The 18,263-nt window shown below is 33.1% G+C and overlaps 1 protein-coding gene across 2 annotated transcripts in view; it reads left to right on the forward strand.

The window, feature by feature from the left end:
* GABRG1 (gamma-aminobutyric acid type A receptor subunit gamma1) overlaps positions 1–18,263 on the forward strand; it is a gene marked incomplete at both ends in the record, with an annotated part of 51,699 nt that overhangs the window by 27,362 nt on the left and 6,074 nt on the right. The window contains 6 exons of one of the 2 annotated variants that reach the window (XM_081233332.1): positions 3,711–3,778; positions 6,948–7,168; positions 8,014–8,096; positions 11,321–11,458; positions 11,585–11,737; positions 15,574–15,785. In XM_081233332.1, coding sequence (XP_081089458.1) covers positions 3,711–3,778; positions 6,948–7,168; positions 8,014–8,096; positions 11,321–11,458; positions 11,585–11,737; positions 15,574–15,785 — 875 coding nt within the window. The remainder of the gene's footprint in view (positions 1–3,710; positions 3,779–6,947; positions 7,169–8,013; positions 8,097–11,320; positions 11,459–11,584; positions 11,738–15,573; positions 15,786–18,263) is intronic. The other variant, XM_081233333.1, reaches the window with a different exon arrangement.

Consider the following 18,263-nt stretch of genomic DNA (forward strand, 5'->3'; position numbering starts at 1 on the left):
TATCTACATCTTTCTCTACTGTAAAATGAGAAAAGTATGTCCTGTAAATAAAAATGTCCTCAAGAATATTACTCAGCCACAAAAAGAAACGAAATTGAGTTTTTTGTAGTGAGGTGGATGAAACTAGAGTCTGTCATACAGAGTGAAGTAAGTCAGAAAAACAAATACCGTATGCTAACACATATATATGGAATCTAAAAAAACAAACAAACAAAAACAAATGGTTCTGGAGAACCTAGGGGCAGAACAGGAATAAAGACGCAGACGTAGAGAATGGACTTGAGGACGTGGGGAGGGGGAAAGGTGAGCTGGGACGAAGTGAGAGAGTGGCATGGACTTATATATACTACCAAATGTAAAATAGATAGCTAGTGGGAAGCAGCCACATAACACAGGGAGATTAGCTCAGTGCTTTGTGGATAGGGAGGGTGGGAGGGAGATGCAAGATGGAGGAGATATGGGGATATATATATATGTATAGCTGATTCACTTTGTTATAAAGCAGAAACTAACACATCACTGTGAAGCAATTATACTCCAATAAAGATGTTAAAAAAATCATTTAGTTCTTATCATAAGCAGTGTTCAGACCCAAGTATCATGCAATAGAGAGCAGGCACTCAGTTTTTGTTGATTTATCAGATGAACTGAAAAAATCTAATCAGATAAGACTGGTACATTGCACTTAATTGCTTATAACTGTTAATAAATATGCTAAATGAAACTAATAAACCTATTGTTATTAATTGATTTTCATAAAAACCACTCTGTAATTCTAGTTATAATTAGCTTAATTATATGATATTTATTGGTTACAATTCATAGCTAGTCAAACATAAATGGCAAATGATTAAAGCAACTCATCTCAGAAGTCATCAGCTTAGGTTAAGCTATATAACCTTCTATAAGTCATAGAACCTACTTTTATTTAAGAAATCTAATTGTTGGCTACTAGATCGAATTACATTGTCATGTATCATGTAAATCTAGAAACCTATAGTTTTGCATACTAAAACTATTTCTAACAAATCCCATTTATTTTTCTAGCTAAGAAAATATGTATGGGCTTCCCTGGTGGCGCAGTGGTTGAGAGTCCGCCTGCTGATGCAGGGGACACGGGTTCGTGCCCCGATCCAGGAAGATCCTACATGCCGCGGAGCAGCTGGGCCTGTGAGCCATGGCCGCTGAGCCTGCGCGTCTGGAGCCTGTGCTCCGCAGTGATAGAGGCCACAACAGTGAGAGGCCCGCGTACGGCAAAAAAAAAAAAAAAAAAAAAGAAAAGAAAAGAAAATATGTATGTCATGTAATAAAATATTTGCTTGAGGTAAAACAAACTAAATAAATACTGTATGTTTTTCTAAGTGTAGGGCTTTTTATAATTTCAAAGATTAAAAATAAATATGGTTTTAAAATAATACAGGCACTGTTTTCCAAAATGCCTCAAGTTTTCCATGGAAGCTTACCAGCCTGGAAGCTCTGACAGACTAAAAGTTACTAAGATAGGGAGACTTGAGACAGGATAGGGACTCAGACAGGCAGATTCAGCTATGTACTAGAGGAGGGGGTTCATCCTGCGAGGTCTAATATAGTGCCTGCATTGTAAGAGTGGTAAGTACTGGGCCAGAAAGGGAAATCACATAACCTTATCCAGAAAGGATAACTGAGTATACAGTACTGGAAACATGCTTACTTTAGCATAGAAACTTTCAGGGTACAAGGTGGTTTTTCTGCTTTATTTTATTTGCATTATCTCTATGTAAATCTCCATGAGATCTATGACAGATTTTCTTCTCACAATGTCTTTTTCCCTTCTAGTCTTCTTTATGAAACCTTTATATGCATTCCTCAACAAGTATTTGTTGAATCAGTAAATGAGCCCTTTATGACTTATATGGCAGGGGGGTAGGGAGTAAAAAGAAACTATGTGAAAATGTTTTTCATAGTGAACAAAAAAATCTCATGAGTGTAAATTATCATCACTATGGTAAATCTCATTATAGCACGCCAAAAATACCTGACAAAGGTTCAAAGCCCAAATCACAATCAAATATGCACTATTGCAGATATTAGTTAATCATATCATTAGATTAACATTTAAAAGGCTGACCTGTGCTGCACATTTCCATAGAATATAAGAATACAGCATATACCATTTAAACACTAACTTGGAAAACACAAATGGTTATGTACAAAACACAACAGATGAAGTCCACAGGGATGGCTGTACAATATACTCTGAGAATTAGATGAAAATACACCTTTCACTGGAACCAGCTATAAACAACCCAAAGGAATTTTGTTAACAAGAGAGGAATGAGGTGTGAACAAATTTAATGAAGCTCCTCACAAGAATCAGACCTGGATATATACACTTCAGATCTATCACCTCCTTTAATCATCATAACTATGTTTCAAGCTCCAGTGTATGCCGGAACTAGCTTAAACTGGCTCACAATAACCACTCATTATATATTTACCCGACTCTGTATTCAGTCACTTCACACTGGTGTCTTTAAATCATTCACTGTGGGAGTATTTACAACATTGAAATCAGCAAAAGGTACAAATCGGGGCTTTTTTTCTCCCAGTCCAAGAGCAAGTTTTTTAACATTTGGTAGCCCATCATGATATGCACGAAGTAGGATAATATAACAGTGTTTAGGCTCTAAAATCCATCTAATCCTAAAATTCTATGACTATTGCAGAGCAAATTACCTAGCATTTTTAACTGAATAAACTTCCTTAGTTTTAATGGATGATTTAGACAGTTTTAGGCTGTAAACTGGGAGGCTTTTAGTCAAAAATGGTAATTTTTAGTTACATAATTTATTTGTAAAATGAAAAGGTTGTTGTGTTTATATAATGGGCCATGCTTCCTCATTTAATAATGAGAATGTTTTATTACTGAAAGTGTAAAATAGTAATAGTTGTTAAGACTTATTTAAATAAGATTTATTTAAGACAACCTATGATTATATATTTGACCATTCTTTTTCTTTTTTTAACATCTTTATTGGAGTATAATTGCTTTACAATGGAGTGTTAGTTTCTGCTTTATAACAAAGTGAATCAGCTATACATATATATATATCCTCATATTTCCTCCCTCTCCCACCCCTCTAGGTGGTCAATAAAGCACAGAACTGATCTCCCTGTGCTATGCAACTGCTTCCCACTAGCTATCTATTTTACATTTGGTAGTATATATAAGTCCATGCCACTCTCTCACTTCGTCCCAGCTTACCCTTCCCCCTCCCCATGTCCTCAACTCCATTCTCTATGTCTACATCTTTATTCCTGTCCTGCCCCTAGGTTCTCCAGAACCATTTGTTTTTGTTTTTGTTTTTTTAGATTCCACATATATGTGTTAGCATATGGTATTTGTTTTTCTCTTTCTGACTTACTTCACTCTGTATGACAGACTCTAAGTCCATCCACCTCACTATGAGTACCTCAATTTCATTTCTTTTTATGGCTGAGTAATATTCCATTGTATATATGTGCCACATCTTCTTTATCCATTCATCTGTTGATGGACACTTAGGCTGCTTCCATGTCCTGGCTACTGTAAATAGAGATGCAGTGAATATTGTGGTACCTGACTCTTTCTGAATTATGGTTTTCTCAGGGTATATGCCCAGTAGTGGGATTGCTGGGTCGTATGGTAGTTCTGTTTTCAGTTGACCATTCTTTATATTGGTATTTTGCAGTGAGGCCCACAGTAATTGAAACTGATGTTTACGTAAACAGCATTGGACCAGTTGATCCCATAAATATGGTGAGTAATGAATATTAAAAATAGTTATCTGGCATAGAGTTCTGGAGTATATATATATACCACAATAATAGAAAGAATACGTGAATAATTTCTGATAACTAATTCTGAATGAGTTCCGTGCAACAGGTGCAATTAGTGATTTGTTGGTTGTGCATAGGCTGACTCCAAGGTATAGAGATGATTTTGCAGGTGGTAGAGTCATTTTTTGAGATAGGGAATATAGCCATATGTGCCCTCAGATGCTGAAGGCACATTCAGGAGGAACTGTCCAGTAATGATTTGGATTTTAATTTCCAGGAAGAAGTTAGGACTGGAAATAGATGTAAATTGGGGAGGGAAGAGGGGCAAGCAGCATAAAATATAGCTTAAAGCCTCAAGAAATGATCCAAGGAAGATGCAGATTAAGAGGAACACAGATCTGAGAATCAGATGGTACTTATAATGAGGTCATTTCATGTAAAATACAGGTGGAAGAAAGAGAAATGCAGAAAAGGGACATACTCAGAAAAGTCAAAGGGTAGGAGAAGAACCAGGGAGAAGATGATATTGTATAATCTCAGGAAGAAAAGAGAATGGAAAAGAAGGAACTAATAATCCGTTGTCAACATACATGAGAATCCAGTGATAAATGCAATAAATTGGGCCCACTGGTGTTGGTTATATGGTACTGGTTATCTCTGTTAGGTGAAATTCAGTGGAAAAGTGAAAGAAAGAAAAGAATAACAGCTGAATCGTACGTCTCTCCTCCATCCTCAAAATTGGTCTCCTATCCAACTTCTTGTCACAGAGCTAGAAATATGGGTTCTGCAGTGATAGACATGCAATCATGTGTGGATTTCAAGGTGATGGTGAGTAAGTGGGAATGCAGGTTAATTTTATGAACTACTATTTTGAGAAACTTGACTTAGAAGAGAATGAGATAAGTGTTTGTCAGTAGAGAAGGAAGAAAGAGTAAAAGAGAAATATGAGCAGAGAGAATATGACAAAATGTCAAGGAAAGGTCATTTAGGATGGAAAATGGAAAAGTTTGTAACTATGCTTTATCTCTTATACACTGAATAAGTAGTTTTCATTACCAATTGAAAGACATAATTAATAATTCCAATATAACCCACAGACATTATTTAAAACAGGTTGAAAATGTGCTGCTCCAAACCCTAATGATCCCATTTCTGTGAGTCAAACTACTTGGTCCCGTTTAATGAGCTCAATCATGTGTTATGTTCATCTCCTCTGATTTGGTCACCTGTGATACTCTCTCAGGCTGCTGTAACAAAGTGCCAGAGACTGCTGGCTCAAACGACAGACATTTCAGATGTTTATGTCTCCAGTTCTTAAGGACAGAAGTCCAAATCAAGGTGTCAGCAACTTTGCTTTCTTCTCAGGCCTTTCTCCTTGGTTTGCAGATGGCCACCTTCTCACTGTGTCATCACATGGGCTTCCTTCAGTGCATGTGTTTCCCTGGTGCTCTTTGTGGATCCAAATTTTCCCTTCTATAAAGACAGCAGTCAGATTGAATTTGGGTCCACCCTAAAGACCTCATTTTAACTTAATCATCTATTTAAAGGCCCTATCTTCAAATACAGTCACATTCTGAGGTACTGGGGGTTAGGGCTTCAACATATGAATTTTGGGAGGACACCATTTAGCTTCCCTGGTGGCGCAGTGGTTGAGAGTCTGCCTGCCAATGCAGGGGACACGGGTTCGAGCCCTGGTCTGGGAAGATCCTACATGCCGCGGAGCAACTAAACCCGCGAGCCACAACTACTGAGCCTGTGCGTCTGGAGCCTGTGCTCTGCAACAAGAGAGGTCGCAACAGTGAGAGGCCCACGCACCGCGATGAAGAGTGGCTCCCGCTTGCCACAACTAGAGAAAGCCCTCGCACAGAAACGAAGACCCAACGCAGCCGAAAATAAATGAATAAATAAATTTATTTTAAAAAAATGAAAAATTTTTTTCATTCATTAGTCAAGCTCCCAATTATAATTCCATTTATTATAAATATTTCTCTCCAGGTAAATTGGACAAGAGCTAGTATTACACCGAGTGAGTAACCAATCTCTCCTAACTCAAGTGACTCATCTAAAACTTCATATCTTTCAATTTACTCTCTTCCTCCTCTTTTAATATCAAAGTTACACACACATACATATAATCACTTTCTTTTCTTAGTAGCATCGAATATGCATTCTTATTCATTAATTTTATCAAATAAATTTTAATGCTTATAATATGGTAGATATTCTGTCAGGATATAAAGGTAGATTATACCTAATCACCTACTCCTAAGAATTCTCTCATAACCATGCAATTTCCTACTTACAGTCACTTGCTGATTATGGGCAGAGCCTTTGCTCTAATTATGGCACTCATCAGGCCTCACTGTGACCACCATTATATGTGCTTGTTAGGTATGTGGATTTGGGATTCAACCTACAGTGTCTCAGTTTTCATATCATCTGCTCTTTGATGTGGGGAGAATTATTTTACATCTCTATTAATAAATGTTCCTTAAAAATAAAGATTATAGTAGTAATTATTCACAGGGCTGTAGTAAGGATTTAATGACATGATACTTGCAAAACTCAAAAGAATACTTGGCTTATTATAAGTGCTTAATAGGGTGTGTGTGTGTGTGTGTGTCTGAGTGTGTCTGTGTATGTGTGTGTGTGTGAGTATGATTGCTTTAAAATATTTGAAAACAGTGGATCTAAATGATTAAAATTAATTTTTTGAACAAAGTACAAGATAAGGGCTTTTAGATAATTTGGCGAGTGTTTGCATTTTGATTTTGTAGCTTGTGACTTTTTGTGTGACTTAAGCATTCATAAATATCACAAAATTTAATATAATTGTTAACGTGAAAATGATTGGCCTTTATGTTTAATAACTATATCCTACCTATTATAAAATCTTGAATACAATTTACAAAAATATATGTAAAGCCACACTGGACAGCAGTAATTATGAGAAATCTTGGATGTTAGTTCACATGACTCATGTAAACAATGAAAAAAAAGGTTAAGATAATGGCATACTTTTTTTCTACAAAAAAAGACTGAGTTTAAGTGCTATTTACTTACAGAAACTATAAAAATTCAACCTGAAGAAAATGTCTAAAATAGTGGCTTTACTATTATAAGTCATTACTCTTCTTTTTATCATTTAGGAATACACAATAGATATAATTTTTGCCCAAACCTGGTTTGATAGTCGTCTAAAATTCAATAGTACCATGAAAGTGCTTATGCTTAACAGTAATATGGTTGGAAAAATTTGGATTCCTGACACTTTCTTCAGAAACTCAAGAAAATCTGATGCTCATTGGATAACAACTCCTAATCGTCTTCTTCGAATTTGGAATGATGGACGAGTTCTATATACTCTAAGGTATTACTGTTTAAGAAAACTTGTAGTTGCTCTAATTTATTTTCCATACTAATATTTGATCAACTCATAAATGTCCATTTTTCAAACTTGGCAAAGTGAGAAATATGAAGCTTCTTTTATACACTAAAATCTAAAATGGTGAACTATTGTGGAAACACTTGTTTAAGCTCAGAGTTACTAGTATGTGAAAAGGACTGAAAGCAAAGAGGAAAAACTTGATTTCTCCTCTTTGAAGCAGAAGAGATTGTGGTACAAACATTATGTTTTTTTAAATCTATAAGGCAAGTGATTGACAGAGATTTTTCTCTAGGAGTTCATCCTGCTATAACATTTTAAAATACTCTGATTTTCAGTGGTGTAGTAAAACATCCCTAACATAAGATTAAATGAGGGTCGATGTGTAAGATTCAAGTTTATTTAATTCATTGTCTTGAACATATCAACTCATTAAGAATCATCCCATTAATGGAAAGATGTTTATGGTCAAAAGAAAAGAATTAACCATACTTAACCAGGTACATTCTGTTAATCTGCATGTGTGTGCATGTATATGTGTTTGTTGAGATCCTGAAGTATGAATTTTTAACTGTAAACACAGAGATCATACTTGGGCTAATTATGAGGTATCTTAGTTGCCTGGAAAGAAAAATGTCAGAATTTTCTTATTCATTTATGAATGTTATTATATTACTACTTAAGACTTTGAGACTTCAGAATTATTATTATTTTCTAGTGTATCACAGTCCATTATTGTAGACTAAAATCACGTTTAAAAATTAGACAAAAGATTTTTAATGCCTGAAATTATTTTTCATTTTTTAATATTTATTTTTCCATCTAAATAGATTGACAATTAATGCAGAATGTTATCTTCAGCTTCATAACTTTCCTATGGATGAACATTCATGTCCATTGGAATTTTCAAGTTGTAAGTGATAAAATACTTGGTTTTTCATAGAATTTTATAGCCTCTGATCCTGTTTATTTAAAAATGTAAAATAAAATGAGATAAACTACAACTTATACAATTTTCAGAAGTGTGGACTATGTTTAACAGTCTTAGATAAAATTACAAATGACATATTTGTTCCTGGCTTTAAGTTAAAAAGTGGCAATAAATCCATAGTAAATATATATATTTTATCATTCTTTACAAATCTTAGTTATATCCATGTCCTCTTCTTATTTTGATTAAATAAGGGACTACTGAAGATAGTTTTGTATTCAGATGTTTTTACACTGCCATGAATAAAAAGTTGATTCAAATTTTATTCATCTTCCTAGAGGCCAGATTTAACTTTATTACATTGTACTTTAAAATATATTTAATTGATCTGGTGAAAAACATTTATTATATGAGTAGCAAATATTTGAGAAAACTTTAATGAGTTGGAAAAACCAAGGTATAAATAAATTTATTTTATTCAAAAGAATGAATGAAACACAGAGAAATGATTAGAGAGAAATAATTTAGATACAAACACTTAGTATCTTGTTGCAAAGAACTAGTTATAATCTTTCTATACCAATATCAGTTTTATTTTATATTTACTAACATATTTATCCTCACATTTATCTTTATAAAAATGTTTTTCTACATAATATATAATTGAGCAAGTCTTGAAAACCCATAAAATGACTTTAAAAATATTGCTTATGTCTATGAATTGTATAATGCTTTTTCCCTCTTTAAAATTCAATTTTTTTCAGATATCACATTCTAGAATTTATTCACAGTAGATTACAAGTATTTATAAGTATTATCCTGCTTCTTCACTTAAAAAATTCCCATATATCTCTTGCTGTCATTTATTAAGGATTCTGTTGACTTTCTTAATAATTTTAATCTCACTGAAATGTCCTTTTTACTTCATAGTCTCATCTCTCACTTCTCTGATTTTCTAACATTGACTTCTCAATGAATAAAACAGCCAAATAACAGCAAAGACTTGATTAAAAGGAACATTCAAGGACTAGTTGATACACAAATATTTAAAGATGTAGCAATTACTGTATTCTCCTCTAGATATCACGCCTGAATTCTTGGTGTGATATCTCTTTAGCTTTGATTGTCATTATTGGGAATAACCTATCCCTGTTAGTGCAATTGGGTGTTACTGACATAAATATAATAATCATAGCTATCTTTTTTCAGGCACTCTATAGGGGTCGAGTAGAGGATACAGCCTTCTCCATCTAATATTTCACAACAAATGTATTTGGAAGATTTCATTATGGCTCCCATTTTACAAGTCAACATCATGAGATTTAGAGTGGTTAAGTAGCTCCCTGTTTCTATTTGTGCCCACATTCCTATATATTATGATTATACTCTATTACTTCTACAATTCCAATGAAAAAGAATGGGAAATATGGAAAAACAAGGTGCTAGACCTTTAGAACAAGAGAGAGAAGATGGAGAAAAGAAAGGAAACACATCCTTATACAGGCCAACAAAGATGAGAGCAATTTCATTGCATGGCTGATTAAGGGATCCTGGTGGGAAATGATACTCTGTTTTGGAACTTTTTAAAGTTGATAGTGAATTTCATTCCAGTAATACAGTAGATTAACCTTTGTGTCTAAAACAGTTTAAAATATTTTATTATTAAAATCGTCTCAAAAACCTTTAAGTGATCACTAGGAAAGAATTTTCAGCCACAGAAATTCACATTAAAAGTTGAAATCAGAAAGGTAAGAAGGTTTGTAGCCTGAGGACATTTGCCAAAAAAAGATAAAATTGAGCTTCGATTTTGACGGCCTTGTGGATTGGAAATGCAGTAAAACATGATCGCTACATACATCTGGGTTACAAAAGGCTGGACACTTAAGAGTAACAAGAAGGAGCGCCCCCTCCCCCGTACACACACACATGCACATACAAACACTAAGGTCTAAAAGGAAAGTTGTCTCTTCAATCAGCATACCAGGGTGAATTAACTCCTTGAGAGGATTTAACCACAAGCCCAGCCCCACATGGATTTTCCCAAATTTCCTTTGCTTGATCCAAAAAACCCTTGTGGATTTCCAGGAAGTGTAGCAGAAACAAAATCATATCCTTTTTAAAAGAATTCACTTCCATTCTAGACAGCTGCAGAGAAGGCAAAGGCATTTTTAACATAAATAACAAAAGTCTAGTATCCAGAATATACATAAGAATTCAGATAAAAGAAAGATAAAAAGGAAAACCCAATAAAATAATGGGCAATTGACAAGCAGTTATCCAAAGAAGAAACCGAAGAATCTAATAAACACATGAAAATGTTTCTAGGTTTTATTCATAATCAGGAAAAAAGTGAAATAAAGTACACTCTACAGTGAAAATAAAGAAGACTGTCCACATAAACTTTAATGAGAATATGGATCCACATGTGTTTTCATACTCTGGTTGGTGAGAGATGAGTATAGTACACTCTCTATGGAAAAAAGATTGACGCTGTTTCATAAAGTGGGAAGTATATGTAATCCACGACCCAGCTACTCCATACCTAGGTATATATACCAGAGAAACTTTTGCATATGCATGTTTTGTGACATATGTACAATAGAATAACTAACAACAGTGTTAGTAATAGCCAACAGAAAAGATTACAAGTGTGGACACAGTAAAATGGATAAATAAATTTTAGCACATCCTTACAATAGAACAAATTTACTACTACTACATAAAACAGCATGGATGACTATTACAAATATGATATTAAAAGAAGTAAGATATAAAGTAATGCATCCAGTATGTTAACAATCAAGCAGAGTTCAAAAAGAAACTAGACTAAGCTATATATTTCAGAATCGCCTATCAAAAAATCTATAACCAAAAAAACAAGGGGACGATTATCACAGAAATCAGGTTAGTGGTTACCTGTGGTCGGGAGGGGAAATACTATATTGGAGTGGACACATGGTTTTTCCCAAGGCTAGAAAGATTTTATTTCTTGATTTAAATGGAGTCAACATGGATTATCATTATTTAATCATTATGATTATTCCTTAAACTATACTCATAAATTTTAAACAGTATTTTTTCTATATTTAACATATAATAAAAATGAGAAAGAATTTCAAAAGAATTTGTCTTTGGATGTTGGTATTGCAACAGTAAGAGATTTGGATCTGCTAATGTATATATTTTTAATTTTAATTTTTACCTAGATGGATACCCTAAAAATGAAATTGAGTATAAGTGGAAAAAGCCTTCTGTAGAAGTGGCTGATCCTAAATACTGGAGATTATATCAATTTGCATTTGTAGGGTTACGGAACACAACTGAAATCTCTCACACAATCTCTGGTAAGAAGGAAATACAAATCAGTGATTAATGCTAGTATCAGTGGCATTTGTATTTAAATCTATGGTTTGGAATCCTATACTTATATGTATTTTATAGCAAAAATAAAACATAATTTTTTCTTCCAGGGGACTATATTATCATGACAATTTTTTTTGACCTGAGCAGACGAATGGGATATTTTACTATTCAGACCTACATTCCATGTATTCTGACAGTTGTTCTTTCTTGGGTGTCTTTTTGGATCAATAAAGATGCAGTACCTGCAAGAACATCACTGGGTATGACATGTAATATATGCTATAGTGGCATATGACTTTTAGCAACATTTTAATGTGATAAAAGTTTACAGTTTAATATGTTAGAAATATTCCTCTAACTGCAGTCTGACAAAAATGGACAAATACTCTAGTGCAATATGATGTTGAAATGAATATATGAAACAAGTAGAAAATAGAATTGTAAAGAGCTTGAAATCTCAGAAAATTTTTAATATAGGTCAAGGGAAGAATAAAAACTAAGTAAGAATTAATGCATGAAAATCATACATAATCCCTGAATCTTAAATGTGATCAATATTTTCAATCACTTTTTATCAAGATTTTATTTTTTAGCCAAATCATTAATAGCCAGTATTTATTGACTGGTGTGTGTTTAGAAAGCTTTGAAATCCCCTTCTCTTACAATGGTGCTAATAAACAGTCAATGATTACAAAGGGCAGGTGCTGAAAGGAACAAGAAGTTTCCAGGCTTCTGTGATCTATAAAATGTGTAATTAGTCTGTGAATATTTTTGAGATTTGCCTGTACAATAACACTGATTAAAAGGGTAATTTGTAATTCATACTTGATAAAATAGACTTTTCATTTTTTCTTTAGCAATGTGTTACAATAAAGTCATAAGAAAATGTGTCTAATTATTATACATTTGTTTAAAAGAAAATGATAACCTAAATTTATGTATTGATATACAAAGATGAATTATTGATTAATTAATTCTCAACATCAGTATAAGATATGAATCTCACTACTGATAATTGTATCCTAAAAACATAAAGTTGGGACAGTTTCTAGTTTCAACAATAAAGAGGTTTTCATGTGGTTTCTATGGTAGCTGGTGGCTAACTCCACTTAGTAAATATAGTAAAATGCAAATTACATAAAAGCAGCAACATAAAACCTTAAGTACCTAGTTCTATACTTGGAAATTCAACTCCTTGGGAATCTAAATAGAGGTGTAGATATAACTAGGGGATAAAATGCACTCATATCTGAGTATTGTTTCCTACAATTATTTCAAATTATTTTATGTTCCAAGGTAATCAAATTACTTTAGTTTTTTTGTATACTTCTCTGAGTATAACAAATATTATATATTGTTCTTAAGTATTATTCTTATATTTTTTCCCAAAGAAAATTTGGATGGATTATTTCTACCATTAGGGTTATATGAAGCCAAAAGCCTATGCCATAGTGTCATAAAAGAGAATAGCCAATAGTGGAATTGTGTTTTTACATGAATTCATATTTTTAATATTACCATATCAACTATAAAGATAAGCCATAGCCAGATCTAACTTAAAGAATATCTCTTACAACTGTGGACCCTATGTAGTTGGAGGATCAAGGATTTTTTTTTAAGTGTACATACATACATACATACATACATCATTGAAGGACAATTTCCTGAGCTCCTTTATTCAAGATTGTATTTTAACAAACATTTATCAAATGCTTTATGTGAAATAGGCAGCATTCTAGGTGCTGCAGTGTTAACAGTGAACAAATTATGATGTGCTCATGTTCATGTTAAAACATAAAATATTTATGTTTCAGTGGGGTGTTTATGTTTTCAAAGGAAATCCACCATATTATTTTTAAGCTAAACTCTGTGATAATAATTACTAAATTAAAGAAATAAATGTGTAGAAGCTAAGTTGTGCTATAGTTTTCCTTAATTTATGCAATAGAAATGTAATAGTATTTTAGTAAAGTGAAATTTAATTCTGTCATTGATAATGAAATCAAAGAACACATTGGCCTTAAGATTTTTTTTCTACTTGGGATGGGACATTTTTATGGAAGCCAGGAGTACCTTGGGAAAGCTACCTTCGTCTGACTATGGGAATGTTATGATTTAATAAGTTATAAAAAAATAGTGCACAAATCAAGGAAGAGAGAAGACTGGTAGTCACTGAAATTATTTCGTACTTACCATATGAAAAGCCTTTAAATATAATTTTGGCTTTAAAAAAAATTGAAGCAAAAACTGTCAGGAATAATGGGAGAAATACACAAATCTGCAATAATAATTGAACATATTAATACTCTTTCTCTTTCACTGATAGAATAACTACATGGAAAAATCAATTAAGATGTAGAAAATTTGAATGAAATTATCAAACTTAACCTGATTGATATTTATAAAACACTGCACCTAACTACAGTATACACAATATGTGCAAATGCATACAGAACATTAACCAAGATCTCAATAACATTCAAAAGACTAAAACTTTCCAGAGTATATTTTCTAACCAAAATGAAAGTAAATTAAAAATGAATAAAAATAACACAGCTTAATAATGGACTCATTTATTTGGAAAAATTTTAAATGACCTTTAGATAACTCTTGGGTTAAAGAAAAATCAAAAAGGAAATTAGAAAATATTTCAAACTTAACTTTAATAAGAATTTAACATATAAATATTTGTAAGATGCAGCTAAAGCATGCTTAGAGGGGGAATTTTAAATTCTAGTATTAGAAAGGAAGAAGGATTTTACATCTACTTTAAAAAATAAGTAAATACCTTTTATATAAATATATTACACAAAATTTATTACACTACTGTGCCCGTTTTTTGGATGAGAGGCACAGAGGAGTTAAGAAACTTCCCTGGGGTCACAGAGTTAAGAGTGGGAACATCAGAATTTGAACTTAATTTGCCTCCATGACTTCCAATTCATTATATGTGTATTATCTTTAATTTTTTTAATCCTAAGCAATAAAAATAAAAAGATGGGCATGTGAAAGGATTATTATTAAGGCATGTTTCAGTGTAGACATGAGGGAAAGAGGTGGATGTTGCCTTTATCATACCAAAGAGGACTGTCTATTTTTTCAACCCAGATGTTGCCACTTTATAAATAATTGACCAAATTAAGATTCATTTGGCATTATATTTAGTACTTTTTGGAGAGAAAACAATCCCACTAATGGTGCCTTCTTTCATGAGGCAAAGAATGAGAATTAAGGCAGTTTAGATCAGAAGAGACATAACATGTGCAGCTGTGAGTTAGGGGGCCTAAAATTAGCAGTGGTAAGAACTACAAGAAGGCTATGGATAAAGAGAAACAGATACCCCCAAAGATCCATACACAGGGCTGGGGCCCAGGTGGGTATTCTAATTTTATATGTTGACTTCTTCAAAATATGAAGATTTACTCTGTCTTTTTAAAGTATTCCCTTGATATCATTTTGCCTGTATTCTTTACCGAGATGAAAAAAATAGGTCTAATTCAAGTAATAATAAAAAAAAATTCTATAGTAGTTTGGATTACTTTTAACTGTGTGTGGCACAAAACTTCAAATCACTGTAGATTAAATTGGGTAGAGCTCTAAAATGGCTTCTGGTGCTCTGGCTATTGTATTCCAGCAAAATGCAATTAGGTAGAGGGAAAGAAGGGCATTTCCTATCTTTCTAATGACATCTTTTGGTAGTTGTTTACACCCTTGACTTAATTCTTCTTGGCTAGATTTCAGCCTGTGGCCACACATAGCTAAAAAAAGCTGGCAAATAAATTGTACTTTCAGGCAGGTGCAGACTAGCTAAAAATTGGATAGTCTATTATTATGGAGAAAGGGAATAATAGGTATGGGGAGTAAACTACCTGCAGTCTGGAGAATTTAGATGATTAGAACTCACAGGGACACAAAGCACACATTGAACACAATGTAGCTGTGGTTACCAGAATTTTTCTTTTTCTGTAAATCACAAGTAATTATATGCTTTTGTTTCCATTGTTTATTTCTGCTCACAATATTGCCAAATCAGTTGGAAGAATAAAAATGGTCTAAGTTATTTTTCATCATTTATTTTTCTTCCCTCTCTCCACAGGTATCACTACAGTTCTGACTATGACAACTCTGAGTACAATTGCCAGGAAGTCCTTACCTAAGGTTTCTTATGTGACTGCGATGGATCTCTTTGTTTCTGTTTGTTTCATTTTTGTTTTTGCAGCTTTGATGGAGTATGGTACCTTGCATTATTTTACCAGCAACAAAAAAGTTAAGCCTACTAGAGAAAGAAAGCTAAAAAATAAGGCTTCGGTATGTTAAAAAAAAGTCTCTATTTTATAATCAACAACTTACTGTTAGAGATACTGTTTTGAGTACTCATGTTATACTTTCTTAGACTGATATGGTTGCTAGTGGTACCTTGACAAAAGATAAGATGAAACTGGAGTACCTAACATTGCCCACCAGCAAAAGTATTCTAATATTTTTCCCTAGAAAAGACTTTTGGATCACCTTTGTAAAGAGTGGTTACTATGCTGTGAAATTTTCTACAAGTAGTAAATTCTTTGTACCTAAAAATTATTTAAACTCTCTCTTTGAATCTATTTTTGTGATAGGATTTGGACTTCTTACACTGGTACCCCACTAAATTAACTTAATTTTTAGAGATAAAGATCTCTCTTTAATGTTAGTATTCAGCTGTGTTTGAAAGACATAGCTTTCTATGTCATAGAAAAGATATCTGTTTGGCTTTTGTATATTTGTACTCACTTGCTCCCCCTTCCTAAGCATATATCCACCTTAACTTACATCACATCAAGCTGATAAATTAGAATTAACTCTACTGATTCTAAAATACTTAAGTATTGGATGAGTAACTATAATTTCTTTTTATAATGGCAATTATAACAACCTTAAAGTAATATCTAACACTGAGTATTCCAGGAACTCCTTTATATGCATAATTTCATTTATGCTCATAGGCACCTTATAGATACAATTTCAGTAATTTGCACAAGGACAAACTTAGGAAGTGAAGGATCCAAGACTCAAACCCAGGTCTTTTATGGTGACAGAGGTCAAGCTTGTAATCCTTCCTTTATGTTGCCTCTTTTCATAGGACTCAGAAAAGTAAACATCTTTTTCTCCAATATTAACAAAAAAGACTCTTCATTGCTAATTCCAATACATGTTTTTAAAGCAGATTTTTTTTCCAAAATACCAACATACTTGAGAACTATATAAAACAGTTATGCATGAGTGGCAAGCTTGTAAACCTACCATAGCATGTACATAATGAGGCATGGGATTTTTCATGTTATGTCCTAAATTTCTAAGTTCTAGGATTCAATGCTTTTTCTCCCTTCCCCCATTTTTCATTAGTTTCCTTATAAAACTTTACCATACTTTTAAATTATATTTTACTTTTTATGTTATATTCCAAGGACCAAAGCCTTGTGTATTTGGTTCCAGATTCCCACAATATCCTAAGGAAGGAGAGCACATTGTTGGTGGTACACATTTCAGAACTTGCATGGTAGAATTAACATGTGACTCTCTCAACTTGACATGATTTTAGCTTATCCATAGGATTTATTATGGCCTCTGAGTGGACAAAGCATCAGGGGGCAATTATTTTAGCTTTAAAATCCATTTGCTAATTTTTTAGGTAAAGAAAAACACAGGTTTTCTACTATCTTCCTTTAATCCAAACCAAACATCCTCTCTGGATTTTCCATTTCATCATTTACTCATCCACAGCTATGCTTGATTACTACCTTGACAATTTTATTTTTGGAAATTGTGAATGAAAATGTTTAGAATAAAAATAATTAACATTATAAGCCAGACAATGTACAATCTCACATGGATTCTAGAATTTCATTCTAAGAATATGTAATATAGGCACTAATATTATCTAAGGCTACTCAACCAATAAGTGGCTACTGTAGGACTACAGATAATCAGTTTGACTCCAGATCATGTGCTCTCAACCACATTACCAGATGTCTCATTTACTCAGGAAGCTGAAACATTGGAGTACGGGCTTTAAAGTTATGATGTTCATTTAATCATTCATTCATCAAATATTAATTAAGGACACCCATGTTCTAGACACTGTTCTAGAATAGTTATTTAGGAAAAAAATGTCTGTATGTAGAGTATTTAAAAATTAGCACCAAACCCAAGAAGCAAAATATTAAAGATGAAAAATTAAGGAATAAAAAATAAATGAGAGCTTTGAAGCATTAAATTGCAAATATCAAAAGTTAAATTGATAGGTAATTGACTACCTATGTAAGAAAAATATTCTTAGAGCCATCCAAAATAAAATTCTATAGTAGTTTCTTTCTGTTCAGTTATGTGCTTCGTGAGCTTTTACAATATAAAATGACACTTTAAGTGAAAAATTGGATCAGTAATCAAATCTGACTCCCTGCCTAGTTCAGTGTTTAGCCATATGGTCTTGCCAATCAGGTAAATCAGAGCACACTTTTATGAAGAATAGGTAGCTCTGCTTGCTGTTGTCTCAAAATATTCTATTTAAGAGATTTGTGGAATCTGTGTTTTTCTTCTGTTCCAGCCAGGAGGATCAAATGCAAGCCTAGACCCAGAAATCTTGCAGCATCTTGCCTTTACATCTGTTTTAATTGTTTGTGAGTTTATCTTCATTCTCTCTCTCTCTCTCTCTCTCTCTCTCTGTCCTTCCATCTGCCCACTTTATTTTATAGGCTCAAAATTCTGAGTTGTTTAAAATCCAGTATTTCCCTTTTCTTCACCAAATTATTT

Source organism: Mesoplodon bidens (assembly GCF_964165515.1).
Source record: "Mesoplodon bidens genome assembly, chromosome: 1".
Classification (NCBI taxonomy): domain Eukaryota; kingdom Metazoa; phylum Chordata; class Mammalia; order Artiodactyla; family Ziphiidae; genus Mesoplodon; species Mesoplodon bidens.